General features: G+C 32.0%; 2 protein-coding genes across 4 annotated transcripts; both read right to left on the minus strand.

The window, feature by feature from the left end:
• Window positions 1-291: 291 nt before the first annotated feature.
• LOC114397077 (peroxidase P7-like) lies at window positions 292-3694 on the minus strand. The gene is made up of 3 exons (XM_028359204.1): window positions 3456-3694; window positions 1970-2164; window positions 292-1038 (listed from the first exon to the last, which is right to left on the minus strand). The coding sequence occupies exons 1-3, from the start codon at window positions 3660-3662 to the stop codon at window positions 469-471; spliced, it is 972 nt and encodes a 323-aa protein (XP_028215005.1). The 5' UTR covers window positions 3663-3694; the 3' UTR covers window positions 292-468.
• Window positions 3695-8838: 5144 nt separating this feature from the next.
• On the minus strand, window positions 8839-11906 carry LOC114397087 (biogenesis of lysosome-related organelles complex 1 subunit 1-like). 3 transcript variants are annotated; one of them, XM_028359212.1, is made up of 4 exons: window positions 11786-11906; window positions 10961-11140; window positions 10583-10788; window positions 8839-9123 (listed from the first exon to the last, which is right to left on the minus strand). In XM_028359212.1, the coding sequence occupies exons 2-4, from the start codon at window positions 11073-11075 to the stop codon at window positions 9034-9036; spliced, it is 411 nt and encodes a 136-aa protein (XP_028215013.1). In that variant the 5' UTR covers window positions 11076-11140; window positions 11786-11906; the 3' UTR covers window positions 8839-9033. The 3 variants fall into 3 exon arrangements, with proteins under 3 accessions (XP_028215013.1, XP_028215017.1, XP_028215021.1); XM_028359216.1 differs by having other exon boundaries at window positions 11699-11854; XM_028359220.1 differs by lacking the exon at window positions 11786-11906 and adding an exon at window positions 11238-11467.
• Window positions 11907-14330: the final 2424 nt, after the last annotated feature.

Below are 14330 nucleotides of genomic sequence, written 5' to 3' on the forward strand. Positions count from 1 at the left end.
TGCATGCATAACATTGGTCTTATATAGAAGTTAGAACGATATAACTATCACAACTCTCAAGGTTTTAGATAACCATTTGAGTTCAACTATTCATGATTTGAAGTTGCTTATTATTACCTGAAAACAAGTAACTCCTTTTGGAACCAACACATACAACATAAACAATTGAATGCTAACATAGAAACTCAACATCTCTTATTTAAATATACACATATCACATTAAAATTGATAGAAAATATAAGGTTGATCCAGTTATTGGAAAAGGATGAAAAGAGAAAAAAGAAGAGAAACGATAAGTTGGAAATCTCTCAATTGATATTTTTAATAAAAATAACAAACTAATATCTGCTCATAAAAAAAAAAGTAAAATTGGCATGACTAAGCTTATAATATAATACGATTTCTTATTCTTTCCACTGTATGTACCACTATTGTAATCCAGACCTTGCAATTTGCAATTCTAATTAATTAATTGACCCTTCTGCAATTGCATCTGATCTCTCCCTTCTTCCCAGTGAGAGGCTTCATGTTCCCCATCTTGATCATGGAAGCTTTAAAATCTCTAGCAAAAACCAAAGGGCTTCTACTATACAGTTGCACCAATTTGTCACTTTCTGTGCCTTTTCCCTTGAACAGCTCTTGATCAGAATGGAGAAGACCCTTTTTGTGCAGCAAATTCGTGTAATATGCAGTGTCAACTCTCGCAGGAGTAGCATCAAATGGATGCAAGTTGTTGTCTCCTCCGCTTCGCGGACATGTCTTCCTCGAAGATGCTGCAAATTTTGGGTCTATTATGTTGTTGTTGCTTGCGTTGTAGATTCTGTTTCTGAAGGTGCTGCACCTTGCAAACCCTAGGGTGTGGCCTCCAGAGAGGGCCACAAGGTCCCTCACGTTTAAGCCGTGGGATTTGAAGTTGGAAACAAGTTGTGAGAAGCTGAAAGATGGAGGAGGAAGATTGGAATTTGCAGCAGCTTTGCTTGCAGTTCTTGCATCTCTTCTGCCCAACAATACTTGGTACCAATAGTGTGGACCCCCATACTATTAACAGTGAAAGAAGCATGTTATATTATTACGTTTTCTAAAACTTCTAATATTACTACTAGCACAATTAACAAAAAAATTGTTAGTTTAAACTTGCTTAAGTTGAAATTGATTTTCTTCAGTGAAAATTTAAGGTTTAAGTATAGATTTATACTATCAATATAGGTGACAAAACAAGATATCTGACACGATACATTTTTTAAGTTAATGTAGGCCAAATAAAAAAATTTATATTCAATTTGAATTTCTAAAATGAGAAGACTTAAGTATGACTTATTTGATCTTTTGCGAATTTTTGTAAATTAAATTCAATTTAGACGGACTCGAAATCAAAATTTAAAATCACAAACTCTACGATTTATCAAGCAGAGATTTGATACGATAGACTAATAATTATTGCTTAATAAAATGGTGGTATGTGGGTATGATATACTTAGGCTATGTTTATTTTATTTTTGCTTTTATTGTGATGCATGTTTTAAGATAAATTTAACAGTCCAACACTAAATAAACGCAAAAGCAAGAATCTTGATGTGTTGACAAACATTTTATTTTCCAAACATGCAATTAATTACTTTAAGCACCTCATTAATTAGCACTTTATTTTCTTTCTTTTTTGTTTGGTAAATATTTTCCTATTCCATCATATTATCTATAATACAATATTTGTACTTGTACTTGTTATCTAAAGTTTGGTGTTCATTAATATTCCATATATGTTAGTATGATGCATTATAGTTTTTGCTGAGGGCTCGCCATGGCAGAACTAGTAGTTTAGTTTCTGTCAGATAAAATATTAACTATACCCATGAGAGCAAGCTTAATTATTAATTAATCTTTTTGTTAATAATGAGTAATGACATTTTCTTATAGTGTAGCTATATATGAGAATGAAAGGTTTGTTAGTAAGTACTACACTACTACTTACTATGGCTACAGAATCACGAGCTGCAATGGCCAAGATATCTGCACATGAGACCACAGGGCGTTTGCAGGCTTTGTCCACCGCTTCTTTGATTTCATCAACCACCGAAAATCCTCTGACTGAATTAAGATTTGGCAATGCTGTCTTCTCGCCAGTGAAGTTTCGGGTGTCATCTAGCAATATTGATCCATCACACCCCTTGTAGTTTCAAATACATTCATATTATATTTCAGTAAATTAAATTAAATTATGGTACTATTACTATAGTAGAACTAGATCGAAGTGACACGGTGAATTAATTAACATTATCTTGGTTTTCTTTGGACTATTTTTTTTTATTAATATATGTGGAGGGGTCCATCTTAATTAGACTATCTATTTTACCCTGCTATAAGCATTTTACAGCTCACAAAACAAGATAAAACATTGAACATCAAAGATTGAAATTCGACTCGGAACTGTAATTACAATAAGCTGCTGTTTTTATTTGAAAAATTAATGGAAGAAAGCAGCCATTAGTTAGGTGTGCATTGTTTTCCAAACAATTTAAAATTAGCATATAGTTTCATTATTTCATATCATAACATGATTTCTGTCACTTATAATAGAGTTCAATTAATTATTGCTAGCTGGCCCACTGTTACTTTACGTGGATGATAAGATAGGATAAAAAGTGGTTATAGGAGCAATAATTGCAAAACAAAAAAGTAAAATATAAAAATGGATTGGTACATGCAACTTGTTATGAAGTTCCTATCAACGTATGCATGTAATCACCTTAAGAAAATTCTAGAAAAGAATAATTTTCAGACTCTTGTGATCATGTGATGTACCTATACATTTTAAAAGGGAAGAAAGATAAACTATAAAGATAAAGTGATATGATAAGAAAAATAAGTGTAAAAATTAGAATTTTCAACAAATTACAACAGAAAATAAAAATGCAAAATAACTTTGAATATGTTTAAATTAAAATATGAAAACATAAGTTTGGGTTAAACTTAAATTTACAAAAGTCACCAAAGTTTTGTTTCTACAAAACTGAATTTTTTGGTAAGACTTTAATGTGCTAATATTTTTTTGAAGATAATCAAATATATCACAAAATTAAGACTGCAATAATTCCTAATTGTGACTAAATGGTGATATTATACAAAATTAAAAATTGTATTAGTTGAGTGTAAGTGTGAATATGAAATTCTAAAATGGATAGGAATTAAGGGATAAGATAAGCAACATATATAAGTAATTAAGAGGACTTCTACTGCCAAAAAGAAAATAAAAAGAAGGACTTACGAAAATTTGAGGACTGAATTCATCCATTAAAAGTTTGAAGCTCTTGATCATGTTTAATCGAAAATATAAACACTAAAAGCACATGCATGCTCCCTTCATAAAACTAGTACATATTAAATTGTGATAAGTAAAGATATTTTTCTTGTTTCATAGCACATTAATATATTGAGATTAATGTTTAATAGTAACTTACATTTACGAAACAATCATGGAAATGCAAGCGCAGAAGAGATGCTCCGATGCGTCCCTCACGGATAATTGCTCGTTGAACCACTGACTTTATGACTGGCAATGCCTGAGGGCATACTTTATCATAGAAATGGGGAGAGAGGTTTGCATTCGTAGGGATCATCAATGTGACCATAGCAACCACGAGCACAAGGATATGAAAAGAAGCCATCTTGTTATATGCTTGGGATTACAACATTGCTAGCAAAAGAAAGGACTTATATAGAGTGAAGGTACAAGGTACCCACAAGCAATCTAGCCTTTTGTTCATTAGTTTAATAATCAATATTAACAAACATTATATTTTAGTTCATTATATGTGGCTGCATGATACCTTTGACCAAAGTTGGCTGAAAAGGTGAATATAAGTTAATTATTACTACTGCATCAAATAGAAAATTGAGGGAGTACATAACCAATTCTCTTCAACATCGATCAAATCCAATTGCTTCAAATACAGTAGACAGCCATCACCTTTAACTATTATATAATGAATGCTCAGTGTAGCATAGTACATTTTTATATTGCAATAGAGCAGCTGGCATCCAAAATTTTATTTACAATATAAATAGTTTTTATATTAGCTTTGAATAGTTTGATAAGATTATTAATTTTTTTAATAATTAATTATTTTAAAAGTCATAATAAGTTAATCTTAATTGGTTGAGAATGTATCAAAATTAAAAATATATATTAAATTACTTTGTGGACATTGTTTAGTAGTAGCTATGTATTACTCATTACGAATCAATGTAAGACATGCAATAATACAGTAGGTATATATATAGCCATGTTTAACAAATAAAATTAATTCATTAAAACAAATAACAATCAAAAGGCATATATATGTGACTATTGGATATTAGTTGTTTCACCTATGTGTTTAGAGGCTGGTGGGAGGTCCTTGGAGACGTTTGGGCATGAAATCCTACAAGTGACTGGGTTAATTAATGTACCCCTAGTATCATGGGAACTTAATCACCTCCACACGAATGTCTTGATCACATTGTGTTACACTACCCATTATCTGTTCGATGTGTCTCTAAATAGTTTTAACATGTTTCATGTTGTTGACAATTGTCATGTTGATTTCACAATAATAGGTGAAACAATGGGCTAACTATTCTGGTATGAACCACGGTTGGCCTCACGTGAGGCCAATAAATTAAAACTCTTGTTTGTGTTTCTTAAATAATATTTTAAAAATTAGCACGGGCTTAGATTGATTATTTTGACTGTGAATCGGAAGTACAATTAGTCTGAGCCTCTAATTGGATCAAAGGTGCTATCCACTTGGTATAACTTGGGTTGGCTTGACTAGCAAATTAGGTTTTAGAATCAACTGTTAAACAGTGGGTTGTTGTGACTTAAACCGAAGCTTACCACTAAGCCAAAACTTATTAGTTGACATAAGAATAACAAATGTAATATTTACATTATAATATATTATTTATATTGATATTATTTGATTCGAGGGCGAGCCCTGGTGCAGCAGTAAAGTTGTGCCTTGGTGACTTATTGGTCATGGGTTCGAATCCGGAAACAGTCTCTTTGCATATACAAGGGTAAGACTGCGTACAATATTCTTCCCCCATACTTTCGCATAGCGAAGAGCCTCTGGGGGGAATGGGGTATGAAGTTTTTATTGATATTATTTTATTCATGTAATTCAATCAATGATTTAATGATTTTGTACTATTTTTTTATTTTTTTTGGATTCACAAGAAGATTATATTAAAAACAAAATAAGTGCAAAGGATACAAATAGTTCATGTGACCAGGGAGAAACTCCCTTAAAAACATAACTACCCCCATAATTAAATCCCGTCATCAAAGGATTCAATCATCTTCGCTCTTATAGATAAGTTTTGCTGCGATTTGAAGCATCAATTTAGGTGACAAGTAAAACATATATAGTATTAGATTAGCATTACTACATAAACCCAACACGTCGATTTACCGTATACCATATATTATATATTTTTCTTCACAAATTATGAACGGAACAGCGAATATTCCCAAAAGTTGTTGAACAAGCATTTGATTTCTTCAGTCTGAAAAGACTGAAAGTTGATAAATTACAACAACAACGACTAGGAGCCTTATTCCAGTCAATGGAGTCCGTTATATTATTCAGCAGACAATATCATTGAGTTCTATCAAAACCAAAACAAAATCTTTTTAAATAAATAAAATCAAGGCAACCAAATTTTTTTAAAATAGTAATAATACTATTAAATAAAGGTTAGCATGTCCATCATTATCTATATGATATATAAATTATAAGATCGAGGGTTGCATAGAGAAAAGAGAGAAAAAGTATATTATTCTTTCCTACCGGCAAGAGGCAAGCACAGACGAAAGAGAAGCTGCCAAATAATACTAAGACAAAATCAGCTACTGGAATTAGATACAGGGTAGGCTGGGACACAGGAACTTTTTAACAAAAGTTAATTGTCAAATTTAGCAGAACAATACTTTTAATAACTTTTTTATAAAAGTATTTTTTTAATCTAATAATTAAATTTAAAATTCTTATAAAATAAGTTAAGTCTACAAAATTTTAAACAATTCAGACCCTTGGTGTCATTTGATCTTATCTGTATATGTGGGGAAAAACTTCAAATCAAGGATGTAAAATAAAAACAAAAACAAAAAGTTCTTACATAAGTTAAAACTAATTTATACACCTCAATTTTTCAAAAAAAATTCTTATTTAACTTGATCACTTTTTTTTTGGCAAACTTGGGGTTAAAACACCACAAGAGAAGCAACTTTAGTAATAATCACGCGAAAAGCAAATACCAACGACTTCAGCCGAAACAAAGCTAGACAAAAATGAAGTAACCAATAAAAAATTCTGCCCTGTCCCTCAATGAAAAACCCAAATTTGGCCAGCACATCAGCAACTTGGTTTGCTTCTCTATAGATATGACACCAAGTGAATTGGCCACCTCTGTGAGTAAACTCATTAATATTACCACTTACGGAATTAATTGAAAATCACTAATCATAGTTATTCTTTGACAACCTTATTAATTGAAATGAATGTATAAGCCCATGGTTATTCGTTGAGAACCATATCAATTGAAGACCCTAGTATCAAATTAATGTAGGCCAACTTATTATACATGATAAAAGCAGCATATAAATTTCTTCCTCCTGAAAAGGCCTTTCCAGCCAACCTGCCATATCAAGAGCAATGATCTCAATATCCCCATGGACACCAATATTCTCCAGCCCCAATATTTTTATTAAGCTCTTCCTCCATCTCCCGAAAGACATTCTAAGAAATAACTTTGAATTAGCATTCCCATCCTTGGGCCAGTGAAGCTTCATTTTTGTGTGTGTGTGTGTTTTACTTGTTTCTTCCTAAGCAAAATTTCAAACCAAGTCTCAGTTTCTGCCTTCTAACACTATGGTTCCAATATATCACTCCCACCTTTTCCTGAGAATACTGATTTCCTCATTAATTTTAAAAAAAAAAGCATATTAAGCCACATGTTGACTAAACCATTCCTCTTCTTAAAATGGTAAACAAGGTACATGTTCTCAAACCTAAACAAGGTACATGTTCTCAAACCTAAACAAGGTGGGACCATATTTCATCTTACTAGACTCCAAAACAATGAGAAAATTATAAGAAAGTAGACAAGTCAAACTCTTGCACATGATGAGCAAAAACATATATCAGATAACATTATATACATGGTCTTCTTGCTAAATAATGTTGATACATAACCACCATCTAGTTCTCATTTAATGGTTATTTTGTCGTGGCTCATCAAGTTTAATAACGTGACTCCAACCTCATGCCAGGGAGATTTGGGTTGATTTAACCAACACCATTTACCAGAAAATTCTTTTATTTTTTTTATTTTATAACTCAACAATTTACCAGAGGTTTTTGAATGAGACTATATAGGGAAGTTGTCATCGTTAAAATAATGTTTATCACTTAGAGATATTTACTTTATCATATCATAATCACAGATGAGATGTAATCCTTCTTAAGTGAGAGATACTGAATTCGAATTAAGAAAAATAAGTACATCAACTTCTGATGCCACTCATCATTCCGCATAAATCACATAGATATCACTCTAAGCATGAAATTGACCTTGGGTGGAGGAGTCTTTTAACTCCTTTTTCTTGAAAATCATACTTGGCTCTCTCATTCTTTCTCCTACATAACAATCACTGTCTAATACACATTGCCATAAAATCAGCAAGTTTATGATTCTAGGTAAAAAAAATATAGAGTTGACTCACAAATTCATTTCTCAGTAGAATTGAGTAAATGCGGTTAAGCTCTTTCACACACAGAATTTTGAGCCACATCTGAGTTAATTAGCCGGTTCTTTTAATACATATCTTATACCTAATTGTCCAAAACAACCATGCTTTGGTTGTCCCCTTCAAAGTACTGTTCTACAACTGAAAACACAAAATGCAGATGAAACACCCACACTGTTTCTGCTCATAGCTGCAGCAAGTTCTTGACCCAGCAAGTTCTTGACTCAACAAAGCAGCACATTTGTATCCAGCAATTCAACATACAACCAATTTTTCTGTAAACCCAGCAATGCTAGCAATCTAGAATTCTAGATAGTGACTCTTGAACCCAGGCACTCAACCACAAATTCAAATCATTTTCTGCAAATCTGTTATGTTATAAGTGTTATATGCAAATCATTTTGTCTCTGGTTAAATTATTTGCATGGTGATTCTGTTTCATTGATTGTCTTCATATTTGTATGTTCTAAAATGTTGGGGACTTGGATTTTTGTTTTCAAGTTTAGTTCATCAAATGCATTGTATATGATATAGTTGTAGTATAACCATGTTATGTAATACATTATGTACAGAATTCAGTAGCTTGAGTAATATTTCCCACCATTAGGATTTTTAGAAATTAATTTGCATCTACAGACAATCCACCAATATAATAGACCTCAAGTTTGACAACCTTGGCCTAAATGCTGCAAAGAAAACAGAACCACGGGGAAGGGGGGGACTCAAATTCTTCGCAAGTATGACTTAGACACATCCTTAGAAAATCCATGAATAAAACTTCAGAAAAGAAAAAGGAAAAATACTACAAAAAAGCTAGGAAAATAAGCCCATTCCATAAAAATGGCATAGGAAGATACTTGCTGCTTAAAAAATACATTTGTGCTGTATACAATATCCAAATACATCAGACTCTTAAGATAAGAGCACAAAGACAGAGCATCTTGTTTGTTTTGTTTTTTCTTTTAATACTTTCTACTTCTGAAAATTTTATAGTGTTTAGAGAAAAAAAAAATTTAAAATTAAACATTCCTGAAGCTAGCTAGATAATAACAAAAGTACGAAACATAACTTATTCAGAAAAAGGGTAATAATCAATTGTTGCTTCTTTAAACCAGTTACTTCACTGAAAATAAAGTCAAATGACTGATACATGATATTCGATATTATGCCTAGAATAGAAAAATGAAAGAAAAAGGGATTAGAAATTTAGAATTACATTGAGACGTGCATGAAAACTTGCTGTAATATCACTCTTGGTGAATATTCTGTATAGCTGTGGTGATACTTTTACAATCATATTCCATGATCTTCATCCAGTTCTCAAAGTCTCCAATTTCCTAGGAGTTCAGATAAAAGTTTATAATAAGTTAACCACATTTTATAAAAGCAAAGAATTTAATAAAAAGTTAAGTACATATCACCCTACAGATAGATGGCTTGTCTCTAACAATTACCATTGCACTCCAAAGAGAATATACAATATATAGTATACATTATCATAATATATGCCAAATTTAATAATAAAGTAGATATTAATCCTCTTCTCTAATTCCATCTTTATAATTGACCATATGATTGTGCACAATGATTCTCTTAAAATAAAGGGCACTAAGTACTAAACAGTTTATTCAATGGTTACTCTACAACCTGATGGATGCCTATTTCCAGAATTAAACTCCAGCATTAACCTTAAAATTACAACTATTTTAATTACAGGGGTATCCCCAACCATAGAACCAAACTTCTAAAGCTTTTCATAAGCCAAAAGAGGAACTAAAGGGCAGTGCCATCAATCTAAAGCACAATGAACATCAGGCAAGAAACATCACAGTCTAGGTTTACTAAAATTTAATTATCAGCCAAATTACAAACCCAACAACAAGGTTTAAAATAACAGTCCGTAACCACAATTTCAGCCAAAATTCCAAGCTTTTTGAAGTCTTCACAATCACACTTGTGGCCCATTAGCCATAGTTGTATGCAATTTTTCACAATATCAAGAATTGTGACAAAATTACAACCACACTTGTAATTTAAAACCTTGCCCAATGAATTCAAGAGAAGCAATGTCAATCACACCCTTTAACTCGTACCATGATTTGCGATCAGACAACAACAACCACGACGACCACAGCAACCATTTACAAATAAAATTCTCTGTCTTGCAAACTGACTTCAGCCATAATGAACAGGGGAAACTGCTCACTTAGATAGCCCTACCCTAGTGTATGCAGTATGCACTCTAATAGAGTATGTGTTAGCCTTGTTATTGTTAGTGTTAGTCATGGCATTATTATCACAGCTGTAGCCCATGTGGCAAAGTTAGTTACTGTCACACTATGTATAAATACCAATAATGTAACAGAATTGAATTATGAAAATCATTTCTACCAGAATCAAATATGAGTTTCCTCTCAATTCTCTGTTCTATTACACTCAAGCAGGGTAGACAGCATGTGCCACCAAACACACCACCCCAGGTTAAGGGTTCATCAGTGTATGGAGTTATGCCCATTTGCTATCCTAGTTTTAAACAGAACAGAACCATCCTTAACACCACAATAGTGACACACCAACAATCGTAACCAAGGTTGTTGCTTTCTTACATGTCCCTTCTAATCCATACAAATTACCCAGACTCATGCCCAATGCACAACACAACAATAAAAAATACATTACAATAAAAAAAACAATGAAGTAAGAAAAATTATAAAGTATGCATCTCAGAATATTGTAAATGCAGCATATTGATCGAAATAAAAAAACGATGAATGATAAAAGTGAATAGCAATACACCTTGAGAGCAGTGTTGAGGGCATGAGTGGCAGCGAGCCATTGATCAGTTTGCTTCATGAACCTCGTGATGGTGGTAGCCAGAGTTCGAATTTCGAGCTCAATTCGCTTCTGGTTGATGAAGGAATCTTGGACCCCACCATTCACCGCTTCAACCAACAAATCAGAAACGTGCTCGGCTTTCCTTATTGCGTCCTTCTTGGCTTTGTCTGCATAATACCCAAATGAAGAAAGTTGGTGTTAACAAAACAAAATTTGATTTTGAAGGAAGGTGGAGAAGGGAAGAAAGGAAAGGTTGCAGCTTTGATCTGCTAACAAAAACTAACAAACTAACAATTAACATTGATAAAAAAAAAAAGTTGGAGAAGGGGGAAAAGAGACCTGTGTGGTGGGCAAGGACAAGAGATTTGTGGTGGTGAAGGTCAATCAAATGTTCTAGGGAAGCTTCTAGCCCTTTTGGCTCTGTCTCCATTGCCACGGACCCTTTTTCATTCATTCAATTCTAACTTCACTTTTTAAAGTTGAGGAGCCCCTTCTTCTGGTTCGCTGAAACAACTTACCCTGCAAATTTGACGATGAAATAGTAAGTGTATGTTGTTTGGGCATTTTCTTTTGGCTTAAATATCACTTTCATCACTGAAATTTGGGTTAAGTTTACCTTTGATCCCTCAAATTTAAAAGTGGTTAAACTTTTGTTTCTGTAATTTGAAAATAACTCATTTTTGGTCCTTATCATATGTACCTATGAAACTAACTCTTCATATTTATTCAGTGGTGGGTATAGAACAACACATTTTTCATGATTGAGATTGTGTGTGGTTTTTTTAAAACTAGAGATTATCAATTGGAAACTGTAAAACCAGATTTGACAAACCACAGCTTAAATAATTCAAGGAACCAAGACAAAGGGTAATAGTATGGTTGATTCAACTTATACGACTTCCTACTTCTTCAGTTTGGAAACAATGTAATCTAGACCGAAACAATATTTTGGCAGCTGAATTCAGTTGTGAGCAAGGCTGTTAAAGCTATAAATTTAGCTAAAATTGAAGCACTTGGGTGTCTATATGAATGCATAAAATCAAGAATTATAATAAATGTTATTAAATCATTTCTCACCTAATTACCAGTTGTACGTAGGAAACAGAATAATAAGAGAGTTTCGGCATTTGATAACATAACTGAGTGAATGGTTCGAGTCAAAACCTGAGATTATTCAACCAAATCGAAAACGGTCTCAATTGAAAAAATCCGTCAGAAACAAGGGATCAGATTGGTTGGGGAAACCTTGATTTGATTGCTCATGGAAAGTTTGATTTGGGGAAGAATGGTGTTAAAAGGGAGTTGTATTTAGTAAATAAAGAAATGTGAATAGCAAATTTTTTACTTTTTTATTTGGGCTACATAGCTCCATCCAAGGGTACCAGTTGAGTGTTGTTAGGTGCACCCAGCATTCTAAAAAAATGACAAAATTGTTCTTACTTGGTTTTTCTCTTACGGATCAAGTTGATCCGGAAATCTCTTTCGGATCAACTTGACCCGTAAGAGACTTCCGGATCAACTTGATCCGTAACTTCCGGATCAACTTGATCCGTAAGAGGAAAAATAAAAATTTTGTTAATTATACAAGATATTTAAAGATATTTATTTTGCTAATCAATCAATCATAATCATAATTCATGCTAATCAATCATAATCATAATTCATGCTAATCAATCAATCATGCTAATCAATCATAATTCCCTAAAAGAGGATATATCTATATATAATCATAATTTAGGGAATTATGATTGATTAGCATGATTGATTAATTAGCATGAATTATGATTATGATTGATTGATTAGAAAAATAAATATTTTTAAATATATTGTATAATTAACAAAAAAATTATTTTTTCTCTTACGGATCAAGTTGATCCATAAAAGAAAAACCAAGCAAGGACAATTTTGTCATTTTTTTAGAATACTGGGTGCACCTAGCAACACTCGGACCAGCTTCGGAGCTCACGTTGGGTGTGTGGTGTTAGAAAAACGGGCCAAAGGCCCAAATTGAAAGAACAACATAGACCTCGATTTTCATTATCCTTTTTGTTTTTGGTACATCTTATCAACGAATTTAATTATTTAAATATGTCAATATATGTCTCATATAAACGGAAGTTAATTATCAACATAAATCGTGTTGACTTAAAAGACGATCAGAAATTAAGTAAAATCGTGTTTTATAAAATGCAAAGAATGAAACTAGCAGATTTTTTTGCTTTGTCACCGTGAGAGAACTAACTTTTATTCAAATTCAGTAAATCTCTATCCACGTATAAGGGGCTTAGAGTTTAAAGAATTGCATTGCATCCATTAGGGTGTTCATAACCTATCTTATTCCACTAACTTGTTCCAAAGGAACTTTTGATTAATTGGTTCAAATTTAAGAAATTAGACTCCATACATTTCAAGGACAAGTTCGGATTATATTCATCCCAATTCCTACAACTTCCTAATGTGTTATATATATATATATATATATATATATATATATATATATATATATATATATATATATATATATATATATATATATATTATTTTTAAAAAGTACATTTTTTAAACAATTATGTTTAATAATACAACTTCTTTACTTAATAAATAATATTTTATTTAAAGGGATACTATATTTATATGGATATCGTATATCTTAAAATATATATTGTAAAATATATCTTAATCTAACTTCATTTTTTCTTTAATTTTATATTTTAGTTATATATAACGTTGAGGATCGTTGATTCATTCTTATCTCAAATATTATCAAGTCGGACTGATCAAGTTTCCAAAAATAATCCTAAACAAAATTTATGGCCGAGTAGAAAGATAAATTAACTCGTTTTAATTTGTCTCATGAGCATACATCCCCGCTTTCCAAGAGTTATTGATCTATCCACGTATTAATCAAATATATAAAAAAAATCCAATAAGATAACCTTAGCTTAATAGGATTGTTACCTGCTAAACTAACAAGTATTCCTTCCACCTTCGAAGTTCAAACATGAATGTCCTAGGTCTTCATTTTGAATTCATATATATCCTAACCTAGGTCTAAAACTGTAGCTCGGTCTTGATTTTTCAGCAGCCTTGGCTCAAAACATCTATGTAATTTTAATACAAGATAGAGTTGGTACTTTGGTAGAGTGGAATTCGTCAACCTTGTGTACCTGCTTATTGGAATTGTTCAGAAAATTTGTTCAAATCAATTTTTAATTAATATTATAGTGAAGAATATCGTGTACACACCAATTATTGAGATATAGACATTCTATTTGTTTTTTCTTTCTTTTTCCAACAAATTGAGAAAAATGAAAATGACTTATTTTTTTGTCCCTGAAAGAAACTAACGAAAATGAGTTATTAGAATAGCACATATCACTAACACAACTCATTAACTAATTTGTCATGTTGCTATTTGAATAAAGTGCATAAACAAATACTAATGTCTTAAGTTTTCAAAATCCGAAAGGGACTTGTATAACGAAGTGATAGCAACCAATTGCTTCTCTTCCACACCCTTCTCACTTTTCGTGAGCTTGAATGGAAGAATATGCAACCCTCTGGCATGCGACGATTGAATATGACGAATTTTAAAAGCTTAGACTTTAAGAGCAAGATAAGAATTAGTTATACCTATGTGTAATCATTATTATTACACATTATTTTAGTCATGCATTTTATTCTACTTGCTTGCAAATTAGTATCCCCA

This window comes from Glycine soja, chromosome 2, assembly GCF_004193775.1.
Source record: "Glycine soja cultivar W05 chromosome 2, ASM419377v2, whole genome shotgun sequence".
NCBI lineage: Eukaryota > Viridiplantae > Streptophyta > Magnoliopsida > Fabales > Fabaceae > Glycine > Glycine soja.